The sequence below is a fragment of the Heloderma suspectum genome, chromosome 7, assembly GCF_057233095.1.
Source record: "Heloderma suspectum isolate Gila_16-S chromosome 7, 16-S_ref, whole genome shotgun sequence".
In the NCBI taxonomy this organism is placed as follows: domain Eukaryota; kingdom Metazoa; phylum Chordata; class Lepidosauria; order Squamata; family Helodermatidae; genus Heloderma; species Heloderma suspectum.
Window position 1 is genome coordinate 124,440,256 of NC_139464.1, and position 22,655 is coordinate 124,462,910.

The following is a 22,655-nucleotide window of genomic DNA, read 5'->3' on the forward strand; positions in this document are numbered from 1 at the left end:
AACTTTCCACAGAACTTCAAGTGGAATGACAAAACCAGGTTTTAACTGAACAAGTATAGTATAAGTCACTGTAAAAGTATTAGTGATGTGTACGTTATCAGGACATACTATTGGAAAGCCGATGCCTTGGTATTTAACAATATGCCTTACATTTTCAGGCAGCAGAAACCTTTAAGGATGGAACTGGTGAACCACAGACTACTTCTCCTGCTATTCCTTGGGCAGCATTTCCCACAGGTAGAGAGAACTGGCTAACTTCAGTCATTCTTGTGAGCTCCAGATATTACCAGTTCAAATTGGAGAATCCAAACTATGACCATGAGCTATCTGCTTTTGTGCTGTCTACGTGCTACCATAGGAATGAGCCTTGAAAGTATATTATAGCCACATTTCAACAGTGTCCTTACTGTGCTTCCCTTTTGAAGTATACTTTTTGAGGAATGTATAATTTTTGAAGAAATGTAAATGTGTAACTCCTGCTTTCATCGTCACCATGCAGTGCTACTGTGCAATTCTGTTTCTGTAAAGCAGGGGCAAGGAATGTTTTGGGGGCGGATTGTCCCCCTGGACTCCCCCATGGGCTGGATGACATCAGGGGTGGTGGCCTGCCCCCTGATGTCATCAGGTCCCTGGTGGAAGCGCTGGCTGGAGGCCCTCCAGCCAGCACCTCAGTTGGGGTGCCTGCTTCTCTCCATGCAGGCTGTTCCTACCTGTGGAAAGCCCAGGTGGAATGAAACCATCCCCCTGTTAGGGTACTGGCTTTGCTCCTCCTCCATCTTCCCCACTTGGGAATGATGATAGAAAAGTGGCTCGGTTGTTCCCCTGCCCCTACTCCCTTGAGCATCCTGCTGTGAGCCAGGTGGGCTGCCCTAGTGAACCAAATTTGGCCCCTGAGCCAGAGGTTCCCTATCCCTGCTGTAAAGCAACTTGTAGCGTAAACATTTTTGTGTGGGTCTGGGAAATCTCAAGCCAAAGGTAACAATTCTCGAAATTCTACAATTTAGTGCTGTTGAAGTTGATGACTTCAACACTTCAGCCCAAGTAGATACAACTTTTAGGAAGCTTATAGGTTCGATTCTTTCCTATGCAAAGCATAAATGCATCCATTTGATGTAACCTGTTTAATTGTTAAAGGTAACTCACAAGAAGTGGAAGAGTTAAAATTTTGTGAGGCTTTATGTCCATGCAACATACTTTTCATTCATCATACTTGATATCTTAAGTCTAGTAAAGGCAAACGATTCTTATCAGCATGTACCAGTTGGGCACGTCAACTCCATGTGACTGACTCTTCATCTAGTTAAATTGACTGCTTTGTGTAATGCAGGGGTGGGCAACCCCTGGCCTGCCCCAGGTGCCCTGGCCCTCCCAATCCCCCATGTTGCTGCTGTCACCACCACACAGGGCACATGAAGAGGTTACTCCCTGCAAGCTCTGTTTCACAGCAAAAGCAGGTTCCAAAAGCCTACCACATAGCTCTTTGGTGAGCTGTTGGGAGACCAATTCTGCAGGAATACAGAGTTCGTGGGGTTGGCTGTCCCGACACACCCTATTTCCCAACAGGTGCATTTGTGGGGGGAGGGCTTTAACACCCCCTCCCAGCGATTCTGATTAGAATCACTGATTCACTGTTGCTAATAGCCTTCCTCTTCCCCGCAGCGATCCTGTGCTCTGGTGTGTGTCATGGCCTCACAATTTATATACTAGGGGGAAATTATGTCTGCAGTTATAGCATCTAGTTTGTCCTTCAGTCATTCAAAGATGGAGCTGTGTCGCTTATATTTACCTTGAACCACTTGGACCAGGAGAAAGGGCAATCATGCTACAGATGGTCAGTGTTGGGGTAGAAACTGAGCTGATAAAACCCCAGAGCAGTTCTGATTCTGAGGAGGATCAGCAATCCGTGGGAGAGGAGCCAGCTCATCCCACACAGGCACAGCAGCTGGCAGAGATTCCTCCTGCCGGCATTCCTGACATAGATAGTGACCCTGGCAGTGAGAAAGTGCGGGAGGGGGGCTTGCTAGACACTTGATGCAGACGCAGGGAGCGACAAGCGATGGGGGGCGCAGAAAGGAGACGTAGCGCCCATTTGGTGTGCAAGCAACGGCCGCGTCCCATGGACCCAAGGGAAAGAGGGAGGATCTCTCCCTAGCCCATAAGTTCAGGGTCTGCAAGTAATTCTCCTTCAAACGGGGACCAACTGCCTACCCGGAGCATAGGCTACTCTGCTGTTCATTGCTTAGTCGCTGGTGATTAGCATCTGAAAGAGTCATTAAGTTGTAAAAGGATTAAAGCCTTGAAAAGAATCCTTTCGTCTGTGTCTTGAGTTGGCTGTTGGAGTGTACTGAAAGAGGCTGCTAGGGTGCTCCTGACAGTCAGCTCTTTACCTTTCAAACATTCATCCCTCTCTTGTTCATTTTCACAATCCTTTTCTATGGCACATGAGCCATTTCCCCCTCTCTCCCACACTATATGTGATGGGGTAGACCCATCTTTGTAATGGCAAGGAACCCAGAGGAGCCTTGCCTAGATACAGTGCCACTTCCAGGCATAGCTGACTTCTGTAGCTCAGCAATTTAAGTTTTCATGCTGTCCCTTCACTTTGCTGTAGGCAGCAACATTGTGTTTTTTCCCTCTCAGGTGACCATATGATTAGGTCAGGTGACCGACCTAATCATATGGTTGCAGTGGCAACTAGTGGTTATCACCAAAACTGGTAATTCTTGTTTCAAAATATGTAACCTGGCAATTTTTTTCAAATGAGGTGAGCATGGTAGCTCCTGAGTTCTTTTGCTAGGATTTAAATCCAAGCCAGAGAAAAACTCCTTTCCACTCATACTTACCCTGGTGATTTCTGCTCTCCCTTCCCTGATGCCTGCAATCCTGCTGTTGTAATAGGTAAGAATGTGAAATGAAGACTACTTCCTTTTAAAATCCTTGATTCTTTAATATATATTGAACATCTGGCACGTATACCTGATACCCACTTACATGGGAGTAAGCTCAACTGAACTTAGTGGGACTTCGGAATAGACATGTGTAAACTTGCGCTGTAAGGTGATCATCTGATGTGCACTTCTTGAAAGCAAGTAGCTCAGTTAAAAACAATAGTGATGGTACAGTCTTTAATTTTCAAATTGCATAGGATTGGACTGTATCAAATATTAGCTCAGGCAAACAAACTGTTGAAGACTGTAGTGGTTAATCTATTTGCTGGGAAAGGACTAGGATAGCCTTCCCTAACCTGGTGCCCACCAGATGGACTGTAACTCCCAAAATGCCCAGCCAGCATGGCCAGTGACCTACACCCCTGAAGGGCATCAGGTTGGGGAAGGCTGGACCTAGGATACATTTCATAGAATCATAGAATAGTAAGGTTGGAAGGGGCCTACAAGGCCATCGAGTCCAGCCCCTGCTCAATGCAGGAATCCAGGTCAGAGCATCCTCGACAGATGGCTGTCCAGCCTTGTCTTGAATGCTCCAGCGTGGGAGAGCCCACCACCTCCCCAGGTCATTGGTTCCATTGTCGTATTGCTCTAATGGTCAGGAAGTTTCTCCTGATATTCAGCCGGAACCTGGCTTCCTGTAACTCGAGCCCCTGATTCCATTATTTGTAAAGCGTTTACCATAGTTTTCAGATCAAAATGCTGGAGCTGTAGTCTTGGTTTCCACCGTGGCTTTTTGTGTCTGCACCTTCTAGTACTCAAGTAGCCCGATCTTATTCCCTATTTCAGTTCCAGCAGTGCAAGCAGTGTCTTGCCTTGCAACAGCTAAAAGAATATCCTGCCCAGCTCTGCTTGACTTACTTAAATAACTTCCCAAAATGACCTTTGTGATGAGAGATTTCTACAACGCAGAGGTGTTGAGGTACTCGGGCTTTCGAGATTAAGCACATGGAACCATAGATTTGCCCTATACTCTAAGTAGCCATATCAGGGGAGAGATCAAGAGTGAGAGATGGTTGCTTGTGGGCTGACTAGAGGTTTGATGTAGGGATTTACTCTAGTGCAATATATATGAATTGAATAAAATGTCCATAAAAACTAGATGCTGGACAAGCACCTAGTGACATGGAGGATGTGCACAAACAAACAGCACTGGTTTTGCATATTGCCTAATCCATGTGCCTCTCCAGTGTTCATAATACTGGTGAGGAATATGCAGAACATCCAAAATCAACATTGCCTAAGTACATGTATTATATTTAATTTAAATTTTTTTATCCTGCTTGTTAAAAATAGCAATGCAGGTATTCTCTATTTGATCATCTATGCTGGCCAATACATGTAATGTATCGTCTAATATTGACTTGGAGGTTATATATATATTGGCCCAGGAATGTACATAGTTCCCTGTTTATGCTAATATATTCATGTTCTCTTCATTGTCTCTTGACTGTAAATAATGGCTGTTTTTTATGCACATTCTCCATTCAACTCAACTTTACCCCAAAATGTATACTATATCATGAATAATTTTTGTATAACTGTTATTTTAATAATAAAATACATTTATTTATAAATTTATTCTTTATTTTACGTATTTTAATCATTTCTTTTATTATTTATTTCATTTCTATACCGCCCAAGAGCCAAAGCTCTCTGGGCGGTTCAAAAAATTAAAACCACAGAGTGCAGCATAAAACAATATAAAATATAAGAGCTTAAAACCACAATATAGCAGTACAACCAGAATAAAATTTGGAGTTTTAAAATACAGATTTAAAACACCAGAGCTAAAAGATTAGGAAGCTAAAATGCAAAAATACTGGGAGAATAAAAAGGTCTTCACCTGGTGCTGGAAGGAGAACAACGTAGGTGCCAGGTGAACCTCACTAGGGAGCTCATTCCACAGCCGGGGTGCCACAGCAGAAAAGGCCCTCTTCCTGGAAGCCACCCACCTCACTTCCTTTGGCAAGGGCTCATGGAGAAGGACTGCTGAGGATGATCTTAAGGTCCAGGCAGGCACATATGTGTGGAGGAGATCCTTCAGATAACCTGGCCCCAAGCCGTTAAGGGCTTTGAATGTTAATACCAGCACTTTGAATTGGGCCCGGAAATGGACTGGCAGCCAGTACAGCTGGAAAAGTACTAGCATAATATGAGCTCATTGGCCAGTTAACAATCTTGCTGCCCTATTTTGGACCGGCTGAAGTTTCTGGACCATTTTCAAAGGCAGACCCATGTATAACGCATTGCAGTAATCCAGACAAGAAGTTATCAGAGCATGGATAACTGTAGCTAGGCTATCTCTGTCCAGGTAAGGGCATAGTTGGTATACCAGTCTAAGCTGATAAAAAGTGCTCCATGCCACTGAGTTCACCTGTGCCTCAAGTGACAGTTCTGGGTCCAAGAGCACCCCAAACTATGACCCTGATCCTTTAGGGGTAGTGCAACCCCCTCCAGAACAGGTTGAATATCAGGCAGACGAACCACGCACTAACAGCACCTCCATCTTGTCTGGATTTAATTTCAGTTTATTGGCCCTCATCCAGTCCATTACCGTGCCCAGGCCCTGATTCAGAACAGCCACTGCCTCACCTGGGTTTGATGAGAAAGAGAGGTAGAGCTGCGTGTCATCTCCATATTGATGGCACCTCAGCCCACACCTCCAGATAACCTCCCCCAGCGGTTTCATGGAGTTGTTAAACCTCATGGGGGATAAAATAGAGCCCTGTGGAACCCCATGGCACGATTGCCAAGGCACAATAAACTGCCAACACCACCTTCTGGAATCGGCCATCTAAGCAGGAGCAGAACCACTGTAGTACAGTGCCTCCATCTTCCAACCTAGACAACCTGTCCAGGAGGATACCATGGTCGATGGTATCGAAAGCCGCTGAGAGATCCAGGAGAATCAACAGGGTCGTACTCCACCGTCCCTCTCCCAGCAGAGGTCATCCCACAGGGCGACCAAGGCAGTTTCTGTTCCAAAACCAGGCCTGAATCCCGATTGAAATGGATCTAGATAATCTGTTTCATTCAAGAGTGCCTGGAGCTGTCCTGCAACCACCCACTCAAGCACCTTGCCCAGGAAGGGGATGTTGGCCACTGGCCTATAGTTGCTAACGTCCCCTGGGTCCAGGTTAGGCTTTTTCAGGAGTGGCCTGATTACCGCCTCTTTTAAAGAGGCCGGCACCACTCCCTCTCTCAAGGAGGAATTTACAACCTCCTGGACCCAGCCAGACATCCCCTCCTTGTTTGATTTAATAAGCCATGAAGGGCAAGGGTCGAGCCCACAGGTGGTTGACCGGACTTGGCCAAGCACCTTGTCTGCATCCTCAGGCCTCAATAACTGAAACTCATCCAATAAAACTGGGCCAGATGGTGCACTGGACATCTCTACTAATGGAACTGCATTAATCGTGGTGTCCAATTCATGACGAATCTGAGCGGCTTTATCTTCAAAGTGCCGTGCAAAGTTGTCACAGAGTGCAGCCGAGGGTTCCAAAGTCTCTCTCCCTGGCCCAGAATGTCACAGGCCATGAACCACTTGGGAAAGCTCTACTGGACAACACTGAGAAGATGCAATGCTGGTGGAAAAGGACTGTCTCTTTGCCACCCTCACTGCCACAGATTAGGCTCGATACTGAGCTCTAGCCTGTGCTCGGTCAGACTCAGCACGAGTTTTCCTCCACCTGCATTCGAGCCGTCTCCCCTCTTGCTTCATTGCCCTCAGCTCAGGTGTATACCAAGGAGCTGGCCGGGCTCTGCCCAGAGGGAGAGGGCACTTGGGCGCAATCGTGTCAACTGCCCGAGTCATCTCTGCATTCCACAGAGCGACCTGGGCTTCGACGGGAGCACCATCCGTACCAGCAGGAAAACCAACATAAAATTACATTTGAAATAGTTTATAACTTCTACTTGGTTTCATCCCCCCCCCCCTAAGTTTGTGTATTGTGTTTTGGGAAACAGTCAGATTTGACACTATTTTTTAGAAAATACAAAGATAAATTGAAAACTATTCCTGGTAAATACATGCTGTGTCAAGCAATCTGATCTTAAATTCTATCCACAGCCATTTTAATAAGTAACACTGGATTGTTTTTCTATATTTTTCTCTTAGTAATTTGTCAGATTTCTTTATCTAATAAACCCAGTTATTGTTTTTGTCACCTGTTAGACACTGAGTTTCAGAAACATATGCCTACTGAACTTGTATCTCCCCTCACTTTTCTGTGTCTTGTTTCTTATACAGTATCTGAAATCCACGTACCTCAAATGGTTTCTGCTGAGGTTCTCCAGGCTCACCCCGCCACTTCTTCAAGTGATGATATACTGACAGATGGTCAACCCTCATCCAGCCCTTTAAATTTAACTTATCTTAAAGAGCAGGTAAAGTGTTTATCTTTTATATAAAAAGCTGATATGTTTAGGGTACAATCCTATACTCCTTTTTTTAGCTTACAAAAGGTGACTTGAGTCCCTTTGAAACCAAGGAAACAAATTAAGTCATATTGTTTTTGATAGTACATAGTCACAACGTTAGATGGGTTGGAGGCAACGTTTCCTCGTCCCTTTTTAGTCTGTACCAATGTACCATGTGTATTTTGAAATGGAAATGGATACCAATCAGCCTGAACAGATTGTAAAGTGTTTACTCTGTGTGTGTGTGTGTGTGTATATATATATCCTTACAGCTCTACAAGCTGTTAGAGTAATTTTGATATCTCTTTTTATATACATAATTGCTAGAATTCATATCCAGTGGGATTTGTGTCTTTTTCTTCTTGAACAGTATTCTACTTACGCTGTGCTGCTTTTGAAACACTTCTCAGTTTCAAAGAAGTCTTATTCTTTTTGCCTGTTGCCTACATTGTGCTCTCCCCAGAGCCAGGTGAAGACCATTTTATTTTCCCAGGCATTTTAGTCTTTTGGTTCTATTGTTTTAAATCTGTTATTATATTTTACATCTCAGCATTGCTGCTACCTTTTATTTTGGTTTTACTTTTATACCGTAGTTTTAAACTTTTAAATTTTACATTGTATTTTATGCTGTATTTTGTGGTTTTAATTGTTGTGAACCACCCAGAGATATTCAGCTATTCGGTGGTATAGAAATGTAATAAATAAATAAAATATTCTGCGGCATGATCAGGGATGGGCTGGGGACTGCTGTTTGGGAAACACTGGTCCAAAGTCCTGTACTGTTTCAGGCTGTGGATTCTATTGATGCTCTGTGCTGTAGCCTGATTCCAGGGTTCTCCTATGGGTTAGATATTTAGCAGGAGTCAGGTTTTTCAGGGAAACAAGACAGGAGGAAATCAGTGCCATGGAAAGCTCTGAGGGGCTGGAGGCTGGACAGGGTTGTCTTACCTTGCCTCAACAAGTAGGAGGTAAAGACTGAGCATTAAATAAGAGTTTGGTTTCCTTTAGGCTAGTTGACTTTGCCTCTACAGTGACTAAGGCTTTTTCTCTTAAAGGAGCCTAGCCTGCTTTAGCAGCCTCAAGCCGCAGATGAGAGTGGCTGTGGTATGTAAGTGTCCTCAGGGCTGGAGCTCTCAGAGTCTGAAGATAGCAAGGCAACCTCCTCTGGACTCTGGGGAACTGGGCCCTGGGGAGATCGAAGCCTTGTGATGCCTTTCCATGACTGAATCCTCTTCTTGAATGGTTAACTCTGGAGCCTCTTCTTCAGAGGATGAGGGGTTGGAACCCTCCGAGGATGAGGGTTCGGGGTCTTAGTCCATGACAAGTTCCTATGGGCTCGCAGAACTAATTACATGGCACTTCGGATCATTACTTTAGACCAGCCAGGAAGGATATTTTTATATACAACTGAAATATAAGACATGTATTGGAAAGGTATTGCTGTGAGAATTATGGAGCATTGTAAAGTTAAACTCCTGCCATTTCTCTGTCTCCCATAAAATAGGCTCCATTATCAATTGGTCCTTTAGAAGTACCAGTTCCATCTTTGAATCTAACTGAAGATTCAGAAACAGCCATCGATGATGATGATGATGAAAAACTGGGATTAAATGAATCAAAGGAACATCTTCAACGAACACTTTCAAGTCTAGAAGTTAAACTTAAAGCAGCTGATGAAGAAAAATGTAGAATAAAGGAGGTAAAGCTACAGCTTTGCAGAATCATCTATTGAAATGCATGGGTACTTTCATTATGGTCATAGCTGGCAACATCACCTATAGTTAGGGTTGTCTAACACTTCCCAGTCCAAGATCCTGTCTTCAGTTGCTGTTAGCCTTGCCAGACCCTAACCAATTTGGTTTATTTCCATGCTGGGTGTCTGACTCAGTTTGACTTATTTGGAAAGTTTCAGGAAAATAGACTGCATACTTTCGGAGAACAAGGTGGAAAAATGTTGTTTTGCTGATGTTCTAGGGCAGCCTTCCCCAGCTTTCTGCCCTCCAGACTACAACTCCCAGGATTCTTGAGGCATTGGATGGGGCTGATGGGATTGATGCCCAAGACATCTGAAGGGCACCCGGTTGGAGGAAGGCTGTCCTAGGGGCTCCCTCTTTATTTATGGAGTTAATACATTTCTTAGGGACTGTCATATTAATACTGGTAATGCAGTTGAACGTATCCCAAGAGTTGGCTAGTACTTTTATTAAACCTAGGATATTTTGTAGAGAACCTAGCCTAGAACTAAAAAAAATAGCTACAGTATCTTCTTAATGTTACTTTTAAATCTTTTTTTTAGGAGTTAGAAGACCTATTGAAAAAATATAGGATTCTGGAAATAGATTTCCTGAAAGAAAAGGAAGATAAATTAATTTCACACCAGGATAGATACAACAAGCTCGAGGTAACATGTTGATGTTTTTGCTGTGGCTAAATGTGTGGTCCTATATATATATATATATATATATATATATTTCTTAAGATATCTCAATTCCACAAAAATCTGGAAGCAGAAACTTTGTTAAAGGTGTGGGATAAAAGCCTCATGTAGAAATGCTCATAGACCCCTTCATCTCATCAAATGTTGGGGAGTTTTAGGGGGCAAGGGAACTGTTTTTAGGAGCAATACCATTTGCATAAGCTTTACAGCCCTGTAAATTCCTATGTCTAAACTAGCTGGTCCAGTAAATTGTTTGTTCTTCCCAGTGGTCTCAGGGGCAGTCCCAGGTGCAACCTAAAATGATTGTATCACATGGTAGAGCATAATTTAAATGTTTGCAACCTCCCTCATTTCATCTTAAGTCCCCGACCATGCAGACTTCATGACTTCAACATCATGAGCCTTCTTTTTTTCCCTATTAACCCCCTTCCGGCCTGCTTTTTGAAGCATCTTACCTGATGAAGAGATCTGGAGATTTCAAAAGCTTGCATATATTTGGTGACCTTTTGAGTTAGCCTAATAAAGGTATTACCCTAATATAGATTTTAGAATTAATATTTTTTATTTCTTTTGTCATGTCATCTGATACTGTGCTCCTTGAAATAGACTTGAATGAAAGTAGAATTTGTTTGTCAAAGGTTGCCCTCTATATTTGACTATAACAAATTCAAAGGAAGTCCAGAGTGATGTTTTAGGCCCTGTACCTCTAACCCTATAGTGATAGCCATTTTTTTGTAAGAAGCTTGTTTATAACCTTTGAATGGACTCAAATTGTGATTTCAAATTAGCACTATATTAGGCATATCCTGACCGCAAAGGTTAGATATATGAAGTTGTGCATAACTTAATAACCATTTGATTAATAAGTCTAGGATCTCTTGTTTCCCCTATATAGAATTTTAGGTTGTATGCTCCTCGGGGCAGGAACCTATCTTCTCGCAGTCTGAAAAGTGGTTTGCACACTGATAGTGCTACATAAATACATAGTTTATTATACATTTTCCTGTCCTCCCTTTAAATTAATAGGTTCAGTATTAGCGGCTTTAGAATTCATAACTGTCTTTGTGCTCTTTTCAGTTTCTTTAGAATTCAAGAACAAAAGAGGTTAAGGAAACCATAACTGTTTTGATTGATCTGGCATATGTAGTGGTGCAATTAAGTCTAAAATTGTGCACTTTGGGGTAAAAGTATGATATTCACCACACTTATAGATTGACCCATACGATACATTTTTTTTCATATGAATTCCAGTTAGCACTGCTCCCTGGGAAGCAGGAGAGTGACAAATACATAATTTTGCCTTAAAGGTTTGTGCTCATTCTAACCATGTACCTTAAGCGAAATACACTTCAGTGATGCAGCTAAGATATGGCAGTCACGTTCACTCTCATCTGGAGTACTGTGTCTGCACTTTAAAGCACCGCACTTTAAGAAGGATGCAGACAAGCTGGAGAGGGTTCAGAGGAGGGCAACAAACATGATCAGAGGACTAGAAACAAAGCCCTCTGAGGAGAGACTGAAAGAACCGGGCATGTTTAGCTATGGGAAGAGAAGACTGAGGGGAGATAGGATAACGCTCTTCAAGTCCTTGAAAGGTTGTCACAGAGAGGAAGGCCAGGATCTCTTCTCGATCATCCCAGAGTGCAGGACACGGAATAATGGGCCCAAGTGATAGGAAGCCAGATTCCGGCTGAACATCAGGAAAAACGTCCTGACTGTTAGAGCAATACAACAATGGAACCAATTTGCTAGGGAGGCGGTGGGCTCTCCCACACTGCAGGCATTCAAGACGAGGCTGGACAGCCACCTGTCAGGGATGCTCTGACTTGGATTCCTGCACTGAGCAGGGGGCTGGACTCAATGGTCATATAGGCCCTTTCCAACCCTACTATTCTATGATTCTATGGTTCATAAGCCTGATTTATCAAAAGAATGCTGTCAGGTAGGGGTCCCAGTCCAAATCCTGAACTATGCATGTTAATATATGTCTAGGATTATAGACCCTGGCTGAAGGGGCCTGTAGTAATCCTTCTGATCTGCAGGAACCAGCTCAGTCTTTACACAGCAGCCTTCTGTCTGGTAATCATTGAATATGCACCTCCTGTCTTTTGTGTTTATTGTCTATGTAAATCCATTTTTTAATTCTTGTCTAATTCTGCTGAGACTTTACAATCACCCAGCAGTATTTCCAAATCATCTTTTACAAGCTTCTCTTGATGTATGAATGAATAATGTAGAACATTGACATTCATTCATTTTAGAGCAGGAAAGATGTGAGGATGAATCCATGCCAGGAAACGCTTAGGAATTATCACTGCATGTACATGGCAAGTTTGATATTTTTAATCGTAAGTGAATGATCTGGTCAACAATCCTGTCCTGCTAATATTCTGATTGCCTTTTTCATCATCCTTAGGATATAGTTTGAGTTCAGATGTAGAAGTGAGTCATGATCGTAGGAGCTGTTAGAATTTTCTTCATGTAACTAGAATGTTGGATACCTTCTGTTAGTACAGCTTTTGGTGCCAATTTGGTTTTGTCTTCCATGTTTGCCTTCTAGTGTGCTATGGCCAGCACCTGTGGCCACACACACCAAGTAAACTTGGTAACTGAAAAGTACAGCTGTCCAGCTTGCCAGCAGTTTTCTTCCAGCAGAAACAGCTGGCTATTAGGCTCTTGATGTGAATAGCTTAAAAACAAGCAAAATGAATTGGTGACTAAGGAAGTCTTGGCAACTTTCCAGATAAGTCTGTAGGTGGCCAATTCTATCTTCCCAGAGAGCTCTCTGTGTTAGTCGCTTCAAATAAAAATAGAAAAAATCTTGGGACACTTTTAAGAGACTTCATAAACTTATTGTGATGTAAGCTTTTGTGGGCTTGAGCATGCTTCATGGCGTGCATGAAATGTTGGCCTAAGTGGGTGGGTTATAGACATAAGAAAGGAAAATAAAATGTTTGTAAGCAGTAGGGCAAAAAGGTGTTCCATGTAGTAGGGTTGTTGCGGTTTCATGCACAATTTCATGTATACAGCAACCTTTCTAAACCTGGTGCCCTCCAGATCTTTTGGATTACAGGGTCCCATCTGCTCCAGCTAGCATGACCAATGGCTAGGAATACTGGGAGTCGTAGTCCAAAATATCTGGAGGGCACCAGATTGGGGAAGGCTCATATGAAAGATAAAATCAGAGATTGCTGCTGGGGGGTTAGTTTTTGTTGGTGTTAGTTTTTTCAGAGATGAGAATTCTCTATTTCTGACTTGAGGTAAAGCAGCTAATCAGTCCCACAAATGTGGAACTTAGACATAGACGTTAGAAAGAGAGTTACTTGCCTTAACTTTCCTCTGCAAATGTTTGTTATGGTCTGCCTACTTTCCCCACAGTGGCTACTGGAAAATGTTAATTATTCAAATGTTCCCCAAACAGGCATATTTAGAATGTAACTGCAATCATGTTCTCACAAAACAATGCAACTTATGTGGTTTGGGCTTTGATTTCAAACGTAGATGCTTTAAAAAAAATTGGCAGCCTTTGTCTATTCTTTTGAATTAAATTCAAACCCTGGATTGGAAACACTTAAAATGCTTCTTTATGTTCCCTCCACCCCTCCTTTCTCACATATTTTAAAGCTGGATGAATTCTCTTCGCTTCAGTTCACAATATCCCAATTGTGGTTAGAATACAAGGGCAAAAATGACTCAGTAAAGTATCATCTCTGTTGATATTTCGGATAAAAAATGGCTCTGGTTTTCCTTATTTAGAACAATCCTGTACATTCAAGTGCAGAGATACTACCTGGTAAGTTACTGTAGTAAAAGTCAAGGGCACAAAGTTTTTAAAGGGCTGTATTTTCAGTGGGGCACTTAAGGAGGTCAGTTACACAAAGGAACTCAGGAATAACATGACCTCCAAATCTTATTTCCTCTGCCCAAATCATTCTTGCATTGTAACAAATGCAAACTAAGAACTGAATCATGAGATAATGGATTAATTCAGGAACAGTGTTTTGCATGTTAAAAGTTGGAAAAAATTCTCCTCAGTGTTGTACGTTAGGGGTTCAGTACATTTTTAGAGCTAACATTGCAAAATAGCCCATGTTGCTTATTGGTGCAGCCTATGATCACACACAAAAAGGTAATGGCTTCCCATGGCTTCTCTCTTAATTTGCTGTGTGGAAGAAATTTTCGGTGGGTTCAAGCCAGATGGTAGGGGTGGAACTTGATAATCCAAAATGGAAATCCCAAATACAATTGTGTACACATTTATCATGCTTTTCACAAATGTTAAAATTTGGCTCTCCAAAAGTTAGGTGGCTGTCAGCACAGAGTGTTTTTTCATGTTTATGAGTTAAGAGCAGTCAGCTAATTCAAAACTGTAGTTGACCACCTGACTTTATCTCAATTAATTAATTGATTAAATTTAAATAAATGTTTATGTTACCAAAACATCAATTTGGTGCCTTTTTGAGATATTGAAGGAAGAATATGATTTAAGAAATGCAAGCTCCCATATTGCTAGAAGGGTAATCTTTAATTAATTTAACTACCTTTTTGTTCGCATATTACAATAACATATCAGAGTCAAAACAGTTTGCTCCCCCAAATAACGGAACCCCCAAATGCCCTGAACTGCCAACATTACTAATTAAAATTTGCCCTCAAGAAGGAAGATTGGTCCTCACTGATGACTTGTTGATTTATTATACTGATTTAAACTGATTATAGCTTGCAACTCTAGTAATCTTTAGTAAACTCTTACATCTTCTTCACTTAAGTAATTGCATTTTACCAAGAAATAAGGTGTTCCTATGCAGTGCTTCTCTGCTACTCTGTACTGGATTGAAAGCATCCTAAGGGCTTCAGTAGATGTGACAGCTCATTTTTTAAATGCAAGCCTGTTTCAATCACATATAAAGTGATGGATGGTGGAAGACCAAATTTTAAGAGCGAAATTGGTGTGTAGGTGAGGAAAGAGAGAAAAGCTGTTATGGGGGAGAGGCTGTGTAGAAGTAAGCCGCGAGTGCAGGATGGGTTCAACATTGCTGGCTTGTGTTGCCTCTTTTACTCTTAAATCAGGCCTCTTCTTCTCTACTTTATATATATATATGTGATTGGAGAAGACCTGCATCTTAGGACCTGGGTCTGCTGCCATCACACCTAGTTTGGCCATAGATAAGCCTCTAAGTTCAGCTCTAACCTCAGTTGAAAACCAAGCATTTTTGAAATCAGACTTAAACATGCAACAGTGTTCTTTTGTTTAGTACACATGAGTATGAGCAGCAGGGTTAAGGAAGGTTGGAAGTATATCTTGGAGGTAGGTGCTTTCTGTGGCTAAGAGTACTAGAAAATGTATGTTTTCTTTAAAAACTAATATGACTTACATCCTGTTAAATACCATCTTCTAACACAATATTTAGGTTGGTTTTAGGTGCAGACATAGAGGAGACAGAACACTAATAATGAAAAATAGGTGTTAAAAAAGTTACCTACTATACCTGCCACTAAATTTATAGATGAGATTCCAGGAACTTTTACAGGTCACAGAAGAGTTTGAAATTATGGTGCAGTGAGAAAATAACAGAAAACAAAAAAAACCACCCTACCTTCTTAGTCACTGACTTGACTTTTTGCTGGTTGATTAAACACATTTATGCGTAGGGCAATAGCCTTCTGCCTACTTCTGTTCATTTTTTCTGCCAAGGGTTTCGCAATTAATTCTTTACTTTAAACTAATTCCTTTTCATGTCTCACCCTGTTTCTTTTTCAAACCTCCCAGAACCACAAATTCAATTCTGTAGCTTATGCAGCAAGATACATATGGAACAAAATAGATAATAATTAAGAAACATGAAAAATAACTACAGGCAAACATAGCACTACTAGAGATTTGGGAATTACTTTAGATCAGGGGTGGAAAATACATCCCCCTGCAGATGTTGTTGGACTATTTGGCAAGATATGTTGCAGGCATGGGCCCCCCAGCCAAGGCCGAGATTGGGACTGCAGGGAGGTGGGAAGGTTAAAGCTCCATACCTCCCACACCAGGTGTGTGGGAGCCCTGCGCTCACTCTAGAATAAAAAAAATTAAATGTATGCTTAAATGTGCGATTTGGGTCCCAAATACGTTGGTTCAATTCTGATGATAATCTAAACCAGGGGTGGGAACCTGCGGGTCCCCAGATGTTGTTGGACTGCAGCTCCCACCATCCCTGGCCATTGGTCATGCTGGCTGAGGCTGATGGGAGTTGGAGTCCAATAACATCTGGAGGGTCACTGGTTCCCCACCATGGTTTAATTTAAATGACAGTAAATGAGCTGTGTGGGGCCGCGGTGGCTTAGTGGTTAAGATGCTGAATTGCAGACCGGAAGGTCGGCAGGACAGCAGTTTGAGACCCGAGTGCTGCGTGACGGAGTGAGCTCCCGTCTTCAGTCCCAGCTTCTGCCAACCTAGCAGTTCGAAGGCAAGAAATTGCAAGTAGATAAATAGGTACCGCCTCAGCGGGAAAGGTAACAGCATTCCGTGCACCTCGGTGTTCAGTCATGCCGGCCAGATGACCATGGAAGCGTCTTCGGACAGCGCTGGCTCTTCGGCTTAGAAATGGAGATGAGCACCACACCCTAGAGTCAGACACGACTGGTTGGGGACACCTTTACCTTTTTACCTTTAAATGAGCTGTGTAGATCCTCAGGCTCACACACTCCCCATCTCCTCTGCATGCGAGATGAGGAGAATGAAAATGCCTGTTTTCACTTTTGACTAAACCACATCTCCTGTGATGTACTAAACTGAGGCACTACAGTAACTAGTTAATAAACTAGAATATCAAATCCTAGTTTGATCCTGGCTTGCTTGAATGAACTAGAATTAGAATAAACCACATTTCCTCAAGTTTGTACATAGCAGGAAGGTGTGCTTTAGTAATAAGTGGAAGTGGAAGCTTTCACACTCTTCCTCTCATGTGTGGAGAAGGTGGAGATGAGAGGGGAGCGTGCAAACCCTGGGTTTGTTCGCAGTTACTTAAACACTGGATTAGATGATCTTCTGAACTGGGTCATAGTCTGATTATCTAAACTGGGCCATTGTGATACAGTAGCTATCTATCAGCAAACATTGGAGTAGCAACAGAAGCAGCCGCATCTAAAGCCTGGGGAGTGGACATTTATGTCATTGTACCCTCAGAGACGTCATAGGTCATCACTACTTTTTAAAGATCTGGTTATTTTTGGATTATGTAACCATATGAAGAATTAATGCCTGCATTTATTTGATTTACTTTTCTCTCTTCACCCTGTTTTTCTGTTGTCTATATTAGATTGTAGGCTTGTGGGCAGAGACAGTGTCCATCTTTGAACTTTGTACAGCACCTAAAACACTCTAGGTGCAATAAAAAAATAATATTTAAAAGACAAAAACAACAACCTCAAGATGTCATGAGAGCAGTCTAATTAATCCTGTTCCAGGAAACAAAGGCACCCAGCAATGCTCCCTCTCCCCTATTATTCCTTCAACCCGCTACTGTGCTTTGCAACAGACTGATTAAATTCTCAGCCAGCAGCTGCTTATTTCTGATAGCCATAATCTCATGCCGCATTAGTAAGTGAATGCTAAGACCCTTACAGGGCAACTTTCAAAGCTAGCATCCTCTTTGACTGGACCTAAATTTTCATGTGCCTCTAAGCCTTGAGCTACCTGCATGATTGGCTAAAGCTTTCAAAGCAGAATCATATTTAATATCGACATGAGTTTATGCCTAGTACAAGGACAGGAAACCTGGTGCCCTACAGATGTTGTTGGAGGGCAACTCCCATAATCCCTTACCATTGGCCATGCTGGTTGGGGCTCATGGGAGTTGTTCAAAACTTCTGGAGGGCACCAGGTTGTCTGCCCTTGTCCTGGTAATTAGGACAGGGGTGCCAAGCCAGACTAGAGTAGAAGAACTATCTTTAATTTCTTCTCTTCATTGTCTATTCTTTAAAAATACCCATCTTGGTTTAATGCTCTAAACTTCTATAATAATGTAGCTCAAATATCCCATGAGCATTGATGATTTGTAACATTACTGGTTTGAATAGGAGTGGTTACTGAGAAGATGGAATTGCTCCATTCCAAAAGGAGTGGGCCCTTTCTAGCAGGGGTAGGCGACTTGTGGTCTTCCTGACGTTTTGGCCTACAAGTTGCCTGCTCCAGTTTTAACAGTGTAGCCATGTGAGCCAGTGACCTGGTTTGGAGGTGAAACAGTTGGGAGCTGGTGGTAGCGGACTTCCTCTGTACAAAAGCACAGAGGAAGAATTCATGTCAGAGACTTTCTAAAAGGGGGGTGTTCAAGCTCTGTGAGGTGGAGTGCTTCATGATATCCATCTATTCAAAATTTCTATGCTATTCTATTGAGATGAAGGCTGAAGATGAGCCTTCCAGTGACTGCATCCTGGCTCCTGTTATCCCTTGTACAAAGGAAATGGTCAGGACTCCATTTCTTCCAGTCTTTGGTTATTAAATAGTAGCTGAAGGATTAGGTGTCTAGACACTTAAATGTTCAGTAACATTCTGAGTCATTCTTCTAACTATAGAAAGTTATTTATGCTTCCATAAACATTTCAATATTAACAGTTTCAAGATGGATGCAATTATTCCAAGGGTCTGTTAGAATCAGGATACAGAAAATTACATTACAGTTTTAAAACGAAAATTTTTTAAAAACCAGATTTTTAAAAGTTAAAACAGATTTTAGGCGGGGTTATTTTTTTTACTATTTCAGCAGAGGTTGTTGTATATGTAATTTCAGTTATATTGTGTCCTTTATAATTTACTATCTGACTGCAATGCAAACAGATGTAGAACTCTGCACTCTTACAATGGAATACATGCTCTCTTTCAGACATAGTGCATTCAGTAGCTACTTTTCTAGGTAAAGCAGGGGTAGGCAATATGCCCCCCCTTTCATTGTGTGTCCCCTGAAATTTGCCAGTCTGACTCTAGCAGTGGCAAAGAAATCTGTGGTTTGCCACTGAAACGTGGTGGTTTCAATGCAACAGAGGCCAAAAGGGTCAAATGTAGCTAAATTTCGCCATTTTTAGCCTCCCTCATGCTGAGCTGCCAATCCCCTCTGCTCCTGCACAATCAGATTTTGCTGGGACAAGGATGTGGCCCTTGAGCAGGTCCGGGGCATAGAAATTGTCCCCCAGCCCCCCCCCCCCAATGTTGCCCACCCCTGATGCAGAGGAATAAACCAGGGACAAAAACACACCACTTCTGAGGTCAAGCATTATCATTATGACACAATAGTTTATGTACTGACAATTGCTGGTATGCATGGACATCATAATAATAACATTGATGATGATCCTGCTTTACCTGAGAGTAACTCAAGGCGACTCACAGAATACAAAGAAAACAGCATGCAAAGAAAACCCAACAAGAAATACAGAAGATTGCATAGCAGCAGGAAAAAGATAATATGAATCCCAACCCAAGAAGCACAGTGATAAGCAGCAGCACAAACAGCAAATCAATAGTACCCCCCCCCCCAATTGAATCTTAAAAGACAAACATGAAGCAGGACAGGAGTGAGGCCCACCAGGGCTGGCCATTGTCCTAGGCAAACTGAATGTACACCCTAGAACTTGCTTCAGAATCCTCTGCAACGTACACTGGGGTCCTGTGGCAGACAAGTAGGATATGCTCCGCAGGGGAGTTGAAGTAGAACAAGTCCCCTGAAGGCAACACTTTTGAAAAATACTGGGTTAAAGGTAAAAGCATTTCAAAACTTCTTTGATGAGCTTCCGCCAGGCTTTAAAAACCTGGCTGTTGAGGCGGCATTTGGGGTGGGTTAGGGTGTTTTAGAGCAGTGTTGCTTTGTTATGTTTTTTTGTTCAGTTGATTATGTAAATTTGTTATTAGTATTGTATGCCGCTTAGAGTGGCTGGGTAGCCGGCCAGTTGGGCGGCTAATAAATCAATAAAAATAAATCTTTTTTTCTGACTTCCTCTGTCCCATTGAAAATCTAATTTCTAAAATAACAGTTCTTAAGAATATGTTGTAATCTTTTCAATAGTGTTACAGATTATCATCACATTTTCATTCTTAGCACTTCTTAAAATATTATTAACGGATCACTCATCACGATAACATTAATGTAAGAAGACTTTGATATATAAAAGGCTGGCATGTACCTGGGCAAACAAACCCCGGTGGAGGGGAGGGAAATTGGGGGAAGAGGAGAAAGAAGGCAGGGGTGCGTGTGTGTGTGGTTCAATTCAGCTGAGTGTGTGGACGCTTCTGTTACGGGACGGGAGAGATATAATGAAGGAGCTTAGGGAAGGCGAATGGGTAATGCTGGGGCGCCAAGGGAATGTGCAAGGGGGCTGTTTCAGTGAGAAGGGATCTGTCTGTGAGGGCTGAGTTGAGAGGGTGAAGCTTCCACAGAGTATCATATTTTGGAACCCTAAAATGTTTGTGTGTGAGTGAGTGAGTAAAAAAGATTAACACCCCTGCATTTTTTTCTCAGACACCCAATGGAAATACCCCTGCCTTACTCTCAGCTGCCCTGTTTTTGGATCCCAGTTGAAGGTGGTATATCTTACAAGGTTGTACAGTCTTGGAAGGGGGCATGGCTGTGACTGTCACGAAGGGACCTGCACTTCCGAATTTGCCACTACACTACTGATAATAGGTTTAAGCTGAGATATAGGTAAAGTGGTAATTGACCCAGGGTAGAGAGTCTGAATAAGATAAATGTGCACGTTTTAGAAATACGTTGAGAGCCCTGTCTTAAAAGACCCTCTTGGGGGCTCCACAGACCAACCTGCCCAGCTGAATATTACTCTAGCCATGCTGAGGCAGTCATATTGGTGCCAGGGGGATGGCGGTCCAATCTAACTCCACACTTAGCACGGTGGCAGCAGGAGGTAGGCTGGAGCTCCCAGAAGGAAGCAGAGCTGCTTTGCAGGGGCAGAGAACCCAGCTTGAAGGACAGCATTCAGCTTGTGGCCCCTGCAGCAGGCCTCCGCCCGCCCGCCCCATTTAGTTGAAGTGAAATGTCCTCCTACTCAAAGGCTATGCTGGTGTGAGATGCCATTAAGTAAAGAGGCTACTTAAAGGGCCAGCAGCCCCATTATACCGATCATAACTCAAAAGCAAGTGTGGAAATGGCCAGTGATGAGGTGAGACTCCCCAAGCAATGGGGAAAAGATATTGAGTGCCACAGCCCATTAGCCATGAGAGCTGAAGCCCTTTGAGGAGCCACCGGGGGGGGGGGGGCTGTCCGATCCCCTCTCAAGGGAAATATCCGATCTGAGTGGTTGGGAACAAAACACCCAGTATCAGCATAATTGGTGGGTGTCCCACGTTGCCCTGATCACCCAGCAATGGATACATACAACCCACAGCTGTGGCTGGTTGAACAAAGGGAAGGAGAACCAAAAAGGGACCTTTCAATTGCCCAAGGGCTCTGGGAGACAAAAGGGAAGCTGGACAAAAACAGAGAGGAGAAGGCTGAATGCTGGATGCACAGAAGTTGGGGAAAGAGGATCAAGCAGGAGCAAAGAGGCTTAGGAAGAGTGGATGGATGGGCCAAAGGACAAAGATCAGAAGGGACCAAAGGGGGTAGTAGGAAGGAAAAGTCACTAATTGTCTCACTAAGAGGATTTAAAGAGACTGAGCCAGAAGGAGCCACAAAAACCATATGAGGGAGAAAGCCAACCGAAATAAACATAGGTGCAGAAGGAAAACAGGAGATCCCAGAATCCCAAAGTTGAGTTGATGCTAGGAACAGGAGGAGAAGCCTTTGAGAGCCTGTGAGGAGAGGGAAGAAAAGACTCCAATGAGGAATTAATCCCAGTATACCACACAGCAACCTCTGGGACAGAACTGCCTTCAGGAACCATTCCACAACACCAGCCTGGAGGAAGGCAGACTGTTGGTCGTGGCATAAGCCAACCATTCCAGCTCAGGCAGGAACAGTCAGAAAAACATGAGAACTAACTGACAGAGACGGGCTCATCCATTTCTATAACAAACCTAGTCCCAGTCGATACTTACCTGTGCCTCTCATCGCTCTGTAGGAATTCAATTCCTTACTCAGACTTACTTTAATGACCCCGTGTTGCAACAAGGGTCAATGAAGTAGATAATTCCAGTATTTACTGTGTCATGACTTTCCTTTAGGATAAGCAGAGGTGCCCCCTATGGAGGGGGAACCACAACTGACCAGAATTGTAGGGAACTGGCACACCTTACCTAGGATACATGGTTATTCACTCTATTACAGTTATTATTTCTTATGGTTTTATCCTCCAAGGAGTACATTATTCTTTCCTTCATTTTATCTTCACAACAATTCTGTGAGGCAAAAAATTACAATAAATCAAAAATCCACAATTGGGTAACACCTTTAATAGGACCAAGCAAGATTCCACAAAAATGGGCAAGCTTTTGAGTTCTCCAGGGTAGAAGGTACCAAAAACTGGTTGGGTGGAAGAAGGAACAGAAAAGTCCAAAACTTCAGCCAGGTGTGGCCTTGAGGTCTGCAGTTTAAATAGACCCAGTCTCAGATGGAGATTGCAGACCAAATGAATTAGTCAGTGCTAGTGTTGTAGGTATCGGATTAGCAATGCATTTTGGGATAGAGCAGCAGTGGCTGATCTTTGTGTCTGAAAACACAAAGTCCAGCTGTAATTCTGATCTATCTCTTGCCTTGGGTGAAACACACAAGTTCCTAAGTCTGCATAGGACAGATGTGCAGAGAAATATGGCAGTCCTTATACTAGCAAAGCCAGAGATTAATTTTAGCTGAGGTAAGTTAGGCTGAGAGGTAGTGACTGGATTTGAACATGAATTTCCCCAGGGTTTGTCTAGAACA

At 42.8% G+C, this 22,655-nt stretch overlaps 1 protein-coding gene across 2 annotated transcripts in view; it reads left to right on the top strand.

Annotated features, from left to right (window-relative positions):
* The window catches only part of CCDC91 (coiled-coil domain containing 91), a 201,864-nt gene that overhangs the window by 41,045 nt on the left and 138,164 nt on the right, over positions 1-22,655 (top strand). For both annotated transcript variants that reach the window (XM_084811385.1, XM_084811386.1), the window contains exons 3-6: positions 159-237; positions 7,198-7,334; positions 8,872-9,066; positions 9,664-9,768. In XM_084811385.1, coding sequence (XP_084667511.1) covers positions 159-237; positions 7,198-7,334; positions 8,872-9,066; positions 9,664-9,768 — 516 coding nt within the window. The remainder of the gene's footprint in view (positions 1-158; positions 238-7,197; positions 7,335-8,871; positions 9,067-9,663; positions 9,769-22,655) is intronic.